The sequence below is a fragment of a genome, unplaced genomic scaffold (assembly GCF_019419815.1).
Source record: "Pyrus x bretschneideri cultivar Hongxiangsu unplaced genomic scaffold, Pyrus_bretschneideri_v1 Contig73, whole genome shotgun sequence".
Taxonomy (NCBI): domain Eukaryota; kingdom Viridiplantae; phylum Streptophyta; class Magnoliopsida; order Rosales; family Rosaceae; genus Pyrus; species Pyrus x bretschneideri.
The window spans coordinates 1781625-1792331 of NW_025999813.1; the positions used below are offsets into that span (position 1 = coordinate 1781625).

Genomic DNA, 10707 nt, shown 5'->3' on the forward strand with positions numbered 1-10707 from the left:
GTTATCTCGCAAAATATTAAGACTGTACACAAAACACTTAACTACAAAATCCTTAACCTCTGTAAAATTAAATTTACAGTTTGTTTTCAAATACATATAAAACTGCTTGCAGTGTATACGTTCTATTTCTGTTTTACTATTTTTATTTATTTATTCTATGGACAACATTATCTTGAACAGAACTGGATCAACACTTTTTTTCATTGATTCAGACACTCCAAATTTAAATTCGTACAAATCAGTGTAACTCCATTCATTACAATAAAATCGAAATCATAACATGGTTAGCACGGTTAAACAAAAACAGTTATTTGTATACACCTATTTAGCTAATATTCAATCTAAACTATTGCATATTTTCCAACTGGCCTCACCCGATTTGAACACTCCCTCATTCCAATCAGGCGAATGAGACTGATATTTTACAAACTGGAAAGAGAGTGAAGATCGAGGAACTAGGTTATTTGGATCCAGATTTATATAAGGTATATACAAGTTGTCATATTGAATCAAAGCCATCTTATTCGATTTTTGCGTCTTTAACAAAAGCTATTTCTTTAATAATTATCACATATATAAATAGTTTTCTAAATATTTACAGGATGACATGTTTTTGTGCAAAGCATCGATCAAGCAGTTTAACACGAGGTATGAATGGTCGTACACTACTTGCCATACATGTGCCAAACAAATATACAAGGATCCAACAAGCGGTCAACTAATTTGCCAAAAACATCCAAATCAAATTCCAACTCCTTGGTAATAACTTAAACGGTATATTTCAATTCCACTAATTAATTGTTCCCTCGTGTCATTCTTGCATTAACATTTACTGCTTATTTAATTTTTACACCTTTAACTTAATCCCTTTTAACTGATGATCACTGGTTGGTTACGAAAATACTATCAAAATTTAGTCAACCAAACATCAAATTGTAAGTGCAATAAAATCATTGCATTTAGTCATGCAACCACAAAACTGACCACAGATTCATTCAATTTTGAAAACCAATTTTATGCAGCTACCCTTTTGTTTATCATGTGCTTTGTGTTAAATTAAATTGCAACATAGAAAAATTTATATAGATCCAGTTTTAAACTCATTAAACAATTTATACTTTCTAATATGTACATTTTGTTTTTAAAGGAAGGTACAAAGTGTTTTTAGTCATTGAAGATGAAACAAATGAGATCAACGCTTTTATTATTGGCAAATCAAGGGAAAAAGTGTTCGGGACAACCTGTAAGGATTTAGTCTTCAATCAAAGATCGGTGGATCAAACGTAGTTGCTGAGTGAGTTTCTTAGACTCATAGGCTAGAGAAAGATTTTTTCACCTCCGATTTGGAAGCAAAAGAAATTCATTGATTTCAAATGATTTCTTGATCTATAACGTTTCTGAAGACACAATGATCCAGCAAGCAACTCCGCAGTCAATTAGCCGAGAAATCACAATCTTCTCTACAACAGTTTCGTCTTCCACTACTCCTTCTGAAACAACTGGAGAATCGCACAAAAGAAAAAGATAATCTATCAGGAAAGCTCATTTCACAACAGCTGAAAAAAGGTTGTATTCTACGTAACAATGTTTTTATTCACCTATCAAATTACTCTCAATCCAATCTAAATTTCATTGTTTATTGTTTTTAATGTGTTTAAAGTAATGAGGGAGAATAAATTTATAAAGCAGATATGCAAGATTTTGACCAGGTTCCAATCAAGCTGCTGAAGAAAAAAATCCTCCTCGACTAGCTCAAAAACAGACCCTCCTCTCCAGAAGAAAAACTAGGTAGTTTTACTGTATTATTATTTTTTCAGCAGTGTAAATCCATTCATATACAAAACTTATTCCATATCTCTTAACATTCCCTTTTTTTTTTTTTCCAATAACACAAACTCTGTTGTCTACAGTCGTTGCTCCAAGAAAAAAACATTTGGTGCTGTACTGAACAATATTTTCATCCATTGTATAAACAAGAATAGTGTTCCTTCATTTTTATTTTTATTTTTATTTTTATTTTTTGCGTGTGAATAGCCCATCGTAACATCAATTCCCCATTTTTTTTGTGTATATAAACAATCTCATCTTTTGAAATGTTTTATCTGCAAGTGGCAGTGTTAAAGAAAAACTAGGATATTTGCTAATGGGGAATAGCAGGCTAACCATTTTTGTATGTAAATAGCAAGACATTTGATAATGTTCTTTCTATAAATTGTATAAATTTAGACATTGCTCTCGCTCTGTAGTTTCCATTTTGATTTCTATGTGTTTGAATATGTGTGTGTTTATGTGTGTACAAAATAATTAAAATTTTCTAGTTTAAGACTAGAGTCTGAAACATTATTGAATAATGACAAAAGTAACTTCCTTATGTTCCAATCGACAATGCCATAACCAAATTGTCTTGATCTTGTTACTGTCACCACAACGGACTTGACTGACATGCCTTGATGCCACATCATCGATACAATACAACTCTCTCTTCTTTGTACCACGCCCAAAGTGTAAACTAAGTAACACTCGACTAATAGGTTTAACAAACCTGGGCACTAAGGTTAATTTCTCAGTTCTCCATAAATAGTCAGGCCAACCATTGTATTCCGGTAATAAAGAACACTCACTACACTCTTATTACTTTCTACAGTCTTTCAGACTTAGGCATCAGATGCCCTTCGGTTAACACGACACTGGTGTTAGAACAGAGTTAGACGAACACCACACTAGTGTTAGTCGAACTCCCTTTGTCTCTTTTGTGTATGTGTGTGTGTGTGTAGGTTTATGTCAATTCAATCAAAGACTGAAATTTGCTCTCACAAATTGGTACTTTCATTGAAAGTTCTTGAATGTTCATCCAATTGAAGAAAGTCAAAACCCTGAAAACAAAACTGTCTTTCCCAATTTCTTCTTCAATTCAGGAATAGTGGAAACACATTTGTTCGTGAAGTGTGAGAGATTGGAAACCATTTTCAAGCATTGACAAGAAGTACTATTAAACTAATATCTAGTTAATATATACCAGCCTTCATGCACGTGCTCACAGGCGTGCAGAAGGTATTTTTTGAATCACAACATGCTACGCGCGATTTACACATTTTAAATGTATTTATATGCGTAAATTGACAAAGGAAAAGTCAAATATTTGAAGTAAATGAATAATCTTAGATCATGCTAGAAGAAATCTCTCATAAACTAATTTAAGAAGCTAAATTCACATTATAAAATCGGTCTCTATAGAATTTACAATAAGAATAGAGAAAATAATATTTTATAAACAATTGATTGAATTACATTATTACTAGTCAATTGTGAGGCTAAGCCCACCCCCTCCCCCTTAGTGTTGATAATATCATTTGTTAAAAAAATAAAAAATAAATAAATAAAACAATCATTTGACAAATAATTTAATCACATTATTATCTGCGTACAAAAAATCTTTTCTATAATCGTCATTACACGCACTCTTAAGATGTTTTGAACATGTTAAAAATAGAGAAAATAACATTGAATGAACAACTAATTAAATCACATTATTACTAGCCCATTGTGAAGCTAAGCCCACCCCCTCCCCCTTAGTGTAGATAATTTCGTTTGTTAAAAAAAACAATCATTTGACAACTAATTTAATCACATTAGTATTTGTTTGTGAAAGACTTTTTTTTATAACCGGTATTACACGTCTCTTAAGATGTTTTAAACGTATTTACAAATAGAGAAATTGAATCACATTATTATTAGCCTATTGTGAGGTACTAATTAAAAAAAAAGCACAAAAAAAAAAAAACAATGTTAAAGAGACGAAAATGACCCTACCCTGCCTTATTTGATGCATTATTTTGAGATGCCCTTGAAGTTTTCTGCCTTGGGGGTATTTTTGTTGAAACTTGGTGACACCAAAATCACTGTTTTGTGTTGGCTTTATATATAAGATAAACTTATGTTTTGATTTGTAAATTTGTATTTGGCGCTTGGTAGAGTGAGTGTATGAATAAGTCTTTTCCAAATAGTGGTGGGGCCAAAAACTCAATATCAAGAACTGATGGGATTGGCCGCATGGCTTTAAATTGGATCTCTCATGGAGTAGGATTCTCTTCTTCTTTTTTTTCACTCTCATTCGCTCATCTCTTATTTGAACGATTACGATTAAGCCACGTCAACATCTTATATTAATTTTTTTATAGCAAGAGAAAGACAAAATAAGAAAATGTGAGAGGAGAGGATGGAAGGGGATGGAAAGAGGAGGGGAGAGAATCTTAATTCCCATCAGATGGTCAAATACTCAATAGCCAACCACAACCCATGTGTATATTCAACTTAGCAATCATTGTATATGGATTTAGCGTTGTTCAATAATCTAAACTTGTTCAGATGCGTGGACGATTGAGAGTAGAAGATATACAAATAACTTTCAATTATACACCATGAATAACCTACTATGGCACAAATCATTCTATGTTCACTCCACAACGAAGTTTCATGAGACGATGAGGATTGCATCGAGGATTTAGCATAGAAGATATTTCATTAACTCGGATGCAAAGGTACTAATACAACAAACTCTACCAAGAAATGAGCAACTGACGGACAATTACTTTTACTGCGTGTTTTTTCCCTCACGAAGTTGGCAGCAGTGAGAGAGAGAGAGAGAGAGAGAGTGTGTGTGCAGTTGCTTCAGATGTTGGAAAACTTGAGTGCAACTTTGAACTTAAATTTTACTCCAACTTCACAAAGTTGTTGGCTGTGACATTGTGTGTATTTACATCCCACCACCCATTTGAAATTAGGAGGAGAGGTGACGGGTAAAAAGTTTTCAGGAGTCAGGATGGGCGTGCTTGGAGAGGGCATCGCCAGCCTTGAAGGGAATCCTGCTCAAACGACACTGGTAAGTACTTTTGAGTTGTCATGCTTACATTACCTAATCGAGATACGTACTGTAACAAATTTTTTACCTTAAATGTTATAGAGTTAATTAACAGCTGTGTTGCGATATGCACACTGAAATTTTGAGTTGAAAATCTAAAGCAGAAGACTGTTTCATGTTTGGATGCATGAAAAGTGTTCAAAACAGTTAACTTTTTGCGCTTCCCACTTTATTTGCTGAACTAGCAGAAAACAACAGCAGCTCCATCCATCGTAATCAGCGCCTAACGAAACCTTTGGCAGACAGTTGCAGAATCGTTGACCCTCCACAACTGTAAACAGAAGGAAAATTTATATCAACAAATATGGGAAGAAAAATGGTCATATCAGATGATATACAATTTCTAAAGCTTACATAGTCTTCGGTTTTCATCAATCCACTTGGTAACCAATATAGTGAAACATTGGAGCTGTACGCAAACTAATACTCATTCAGATATTAGTATTGTTGCTTTCATAACAGTGACAACAAGTCCATAGAGATTGATCATCACTTGTACGAATTTGGGTCCGTGGAATACCATATCCAGGTGAGTCCTCAGTACGCGCAAACTGAATTCGAAATATTCTAATTGATCTCTATGTTCAGTGTTCATTTTTTGCTTCCTTTCGCAATATTAGCATTCTAGAATCTAGGAATTTAACCTGTTCTTTACTCAATATATGAAGAAAGTAATATGTTGTGACTTGTGAGTGACAAATACCTCATCTTATATGGGTTTCCAAGCAGGTATTTTGGTATATTTTCTGATGATTTTTGTGTAATAAAACAGTCTTCAGCATCAGATACACATTATATCTACTCGTCAGTGTCAATCCCGCTCCTTTCCCAGGGAGTCATGCTTCCATATGGGATTTCGCATAATACTAAACAGATGGTAAAGGGAATTCGTCCTGACATTGTGGAGATCATTGAACCTGCAAAAGAAGGATACCACCTTACTTTAAGACTTGATTTTTCTAAAATTTCAAATGGAAAAGGTTTGATAATTGTTCACATCATCCCAATAAATAATATATATGAATCACACCGAGATGATTGCGAATTTCAGTTTGTACAGATCAATGCTCACCTTGATAGCAAAAGAACAAAATAAACAAAATAATGAAATTCTGTAACCACTTACACTAACAATGCTTTCTTGAATTCCAAGCTTCTTCTTCCTCCAATCCCTAAAACCAGGCATTAAATAAAGATGACAGAACGTGTCAACATGGCAACACACCACGAGCCAAGGGGAAAGTCTCAAAACAAGTCTGACAAGTATATTGGAAGGCAGCTATGTCATATATTTAACCAGTATGACTGTATAACGAAGTTTTCTTGCTGTACCGTTGATGCTAACAATGTATTCATGCGTTTATTTTTGTTCTTTCTCTAGATTCTGCGAAGGTAATTGCAGAGATTGCTGCCGTGCAGGCAGTAATGGTAAGTTCCCAGCTGAAAGAAATGTTGACGAATGTCAACTCTCAAGATACATCCCAAGGAATGTATAAGCCACTCAAACTTGAATATCACCCAAAAGAGCCTTTCTTTATTATTAGACAGATAATTTCCACAATGAAATCATTAGCAAAATCAAGAAAAGTGCTGATTCAACTGAGATCTGATTGATCTACTGCATATTTCTAATGTACAATGACAATATTCATGTTTTGACAGCCACAGAAAGTCATTGCATTATTCCCGATACGTTTCGAAGGCAAAATAGATGTCATTATTGTAACAGCATTCTTTCAGGTTTGTGACCGATACAGTTAAGTAAAGATTTTCTTGTTAGCACTGTTGATGAAATCACTCTTCTTGCTATTCCTTGCAAGATTTGGTTCATATTTTCTTTTTCTCGGTTTTCTATTTGATTCCCTTCTGGGGAATGGAGACAGGAACTTATGGATGTTGGAAGTTCTGAAAAATGGAGGAAAGCGCCACCTTGTTGCTGATCACCCATTCCAGCTCCAGATTTAAGAGGAGGAACTTTCGAAGATTTGAGAACATATAGAGGATTTGTCTCTTTCGGTATCTTCTTAGACTCCAATCTAAGTACTAAAAGTATAAACTTTCCTCTTAATCACTACAGATTATAAACTTTCCGGTAACTAAGTTGCTTATTTAGCTTATGGTTGATTTTCCACATACGAGATAAAACATCAGGTATACTCAGTTTAATACATTTGGTATCAACTTATTTACAGAGATTTCTTCACGTCATGTCGATAGAAAAGATTAGACAAGACAGTATGGAGTTTACTGAATTTCTATTTGTGTTATATACCATGTAAAGGCAAAATCTTCATATTTTTTTATGGGTTTTCTACTTTTCCTAGTTGAGAAAATTCTTGCGTTATTATAGAAATTTGTAAGAATTTCACGGTTACATCTTTAGTTAAAAACTTTGTTCAAGCAGAGCACCGGAAGTTTTATTCAGAGAAGGATGAGAAAGTGTTTGGAAGGACTAGTTGAGGTAAAACCCTTAAATACCAAAGCAACTCAAGACTGATGTTTACCAGTATACAATCTAGTTCCCTTCTGTCATATAAAAAGGCATTTTAAATAGAATACCCCAACACAACGAGAAAACCAATATTCTTTACATGCTTGCCAGTCCTGGGTAAGCGAAGCACAGAAGAAGAAGAAGAAGAAGAAGAAGAAGAAGAAGAAGAAGAAGAAGAAGAAGTCGAAGAAGAAGAAGAGGGAAGCCACAAGGTTCCAGGTGTGCTTTAAGCCTGTATGCTTTCACAAGCTCACCAACGATAAGTATATAAAAGAACTTAGCTAATTTCATTACCGCTCTCATCTTATTAGACAAAAACAAAATTCTTACGACGGCTTCCATGAAATCCATGGAATGGAGTAATCTAGAGAGTTATCAAAAATAGAATCTTTACAATGACATAGTGACTGGTTATTACATTATTTTTATTAACTTCTGTAACCGAACTAATTCAGACCAATAACAACTCAAAATTTTCTAAATGGTTACAAATCTCTCATTGTTTGCTTTCAAGCAAATGCAGGATGCATGAACATGAGAGAACTGATCAAGATATCAAAACCTGCAGTCCTACAACGAAGATATGATGACTTGAGCATGAAGATCAAGAGAATCCGTTGGCAGATAAAAATTCATGGTTTCGGGCAATTTCATTGACGATGGTTGAAAATGCCAAAGTTTTCTTCTTCAATGGGATATACCGAACTAAATTAAGTTATTTCCATACCTGATATGTTAGCTATTTATGATAGCAGTTAGAATAATCCAAAATAATCATTCTCAGTAAGTCAGATTAACAAGCCAGATAACATGTTGTCCCAAATAATTCAGCTTGCTCTAAAATTAAAGAAAATAAAACAAAACTAGAGTTGTGGAAACATCAATAAAAGAAAAAAGAAACGATCGCTAAGGCAGCAGTTAATTTGTGAAAGTCATAAACTCTTTATGAAGATTACTGATACACCGAAAAAACGAAGTTATCCATATAATAATTAAGTTCAACTGGAGACAATCTAAAAACCAAATGACGGCATGCCATTAAAAAAGAGGAAAACACTACAAACTGAAGTTAAAGAATGAACAAATGAGTAAAATCTCCATTTTATCTGAAAATTTGTACCAAAATTGACAGTTAACAAAAGCAGAACATACACTTCATTCCAGTTCAATCTCAGGTCCAGGATGAATCAATACATGCTCCAGCTGCGCTAGCAATGGACCACTGGCCTCGCCACCCTGCAAGTTGCAGTTACTTGCCAACAAAGCAAACAACACAAAGCTCAATACCAAGATCGCAATCGCATGCCCGATGAACAAGAGCTTCATCACAGCGAAACCCCTCAAAGCGTCCTCCTCAAGGTCACATTTCCACTCAGCACTGTCCTGGTTAGGCCAAACCGACATTTTCTTACACCCTTTTAACCCAAATACATCAGTGTACAAGGATAAACCCAGTTGCAAAATCCAAGTGCCCTTAAAAACCAATCCAGAGGACAAGAAAAACTCGGCGAAATACGAACAGGGCCTAATCGACAAATACAGGCAAGAAAATGCACAAATTAGAGTCAATGCACCTAGCATATCATACACAGCGCCACCAAGACCCGAAATTCCCTTGCCGATCACAGAGTACTCAATGAAAAACGAAACCGCTGCGAAAGCAAAGACGAACCCTTCATTGAAATTCAAAGGGTCGATGTTTTCACGGAAGATGATCAGAAGTACGAGTGCCCAGAACATGAAAATAGCGGCGGATTGCTGGAAGAAGGCGAAGCGGTAGGTGGGGTGGTGGCCGGAAAAGGCCAGAAAGAGGAAGATTTCACAGAAGCAGGCGATGGGGAGGGCGATGGTGAGAGAGTACAAATCGAAGTTTCTCCATTTGGTTTCTGAGCAGTACCATGCTTTGGATTGGTAGAGAGATGGGTTCTTGAGGTAGAGGGAGGAGGAGCACATGAAGCGGCGGAGGCCTATGGGAAAGAGGAGGACGAAGGCGGAGAAATGGGTTGCTAGTGATGCCATGTGAATTTTTGAATTTCTTGTGTTTGCTCCTTCTGGTACGTGTTGGTGAATTTCCTGCCTTTTTTTGTTTTGGTTCCCTCGTTCGTTCGTTCGTTCGTTCGTTGACGTTGTGATTTCTTGTGAAGTTGTGAGGAGAGCCGTGAAATTCAGAGAGGTTTTTTACCCTTTGTCCTTACTCTCAGAAAAGGTTAAAAACATAAAATATTGACAAAATTACAATTTTTTTTAATTTTTTTTTACACAAATGATAGCATTAGTAGGTTAATTGTTTAGTAATAAATAATTGATTTTCATTACTTTTATTTTATTTTATCAAAAGATAGACTTTTTTAAATTTTAATTGAAATGTTTACATCTTCAATCGAGATGTTAAAAGAAACTCAAGACCAATGCAATCTCATCTAACAGAACCTCTAGTTTTGAATAAACGTTGCAACAAAATGTGCTGCTCAGTTGCCTTCTCAACAAACAAACTCGAACAAAACAATCGCCACATCAGTTGTAATAGCTTGAATGTTATACACTATGCTTTCGACCTCCGCAATTGATTTTCATTACTTGGGTAAAGTACCATTTGCGAGTCTACCACAAATTATCCTTCCTTTTTTGGGGTGAAAGTTGTCCTAGTTTTCACTTTCACTTTTTTTTTTTTTGGTAATTCTCAGTTTACTACTTTTAGGCAATCTCCAATTGAGAGGGTTATTTGTCTAAAAGCCGAAAAATGACCTGAATTGCCCAGAAATTCATATCCAACCGAAGACTGGGCTATAATTCTATGGAGCCCACATGACTATTATTTGGCTAAAGGGGCATCATGTTGGCCAAATATAGCCCCCTCTTAACCCTTTTTTAAGGTCAAGCTTCTTAGGTGCAATGATTGATTTAAATTCAATAGCTAGATTTGACAACATCCAAAGGTAGTTTAATTAAATTAACTAATAAATTTAAAGTATAAACTTAAGACTAATAAATTGTTGAGAGGGCTATGTTTAGCCCCTTCGGTTGGAGATGGTAATGAGTATGGTCTAACACTGTTCATTTAAAAATAATATTTTGCAAGACTATACTTCTAGATGGGGCTATGTTTAGCTTTTTCGGTTGGAGATGGCCTTAAGTTGATTGATTTTCAACATTTCATACATAAAGTTTTTTCACCCCAGTATGATACCTTGAGTGATAATTCTGAGAAACTTTCATATATCTGTTAAGCTTTATGTTAAAACAGCCATTAACTTGTGACGTGGCGCCCAATGGCGTAGCTAGAAATTATTTTGTGGGT

The 10707-nt window shown here is 35.0% G+C and overlaps 1 protein-coding gene and 2 long non-coding RNA genes across 4 annotated transcripts; 2 read left to right on the forward strand and 1 right to left on the reverse strand.

Annotated features, from left to right (window-relative positions):
* Positions 1-2265, forward strand: LOC125472792. Its single transcript, XR_007254690.1, has 2 exons — positions 1-1788; positions 1911-2265. It is a non-coding gene; the product is annotated as an uncharacterized LOC125472792 (long non-coding RNA).
* A 1648-nt stretch (positions 2266-3913) lies between these two features.
* On the forward strand, positions 3914-7240 carry LOC103927060. 2 transcript variants are annotated; one of them, XR_007254671.1, is made up of 5 exons: positions 3914-4879; positions 5107-5301; positions 5381-6658; positions 6802-6934; positions 7111-7238. It is a non-coding gene; the product is annotated as an uncharacterized LOC103927060 (long non-coding RNA). The 2 variants fall into 2 exon arrangements; XR_007254670.1 differs by having other exon boundaries at positions 6802-7240.
* A 1324-nt stretch (positions 7241-8564) lies between these two features.
* On the reverse strand, positions 8565-9428 carry LOC103927059. Its single transcript, XM_009335958.2, has one exon. The coding sequence runs from the start codon at positions 9426-9428 to the stop codon at positions 8565-8567; it is 864 nt and encodes a 287-aa protein (XP_009334233.1).
* Between the last annotated feature and the right edge of the window lie 1279 nt (positions 9429-10707).

Excerpts from the sequence above, each read along its gene's own strand:
- LOC103927059 (XM_009335958.2), bottom strand. The coding sequence starts at position 9,428 with ATGGCATCACTAGCAACCCATTTCTCCGCCTTCGTCCTCCTCTTTCCC.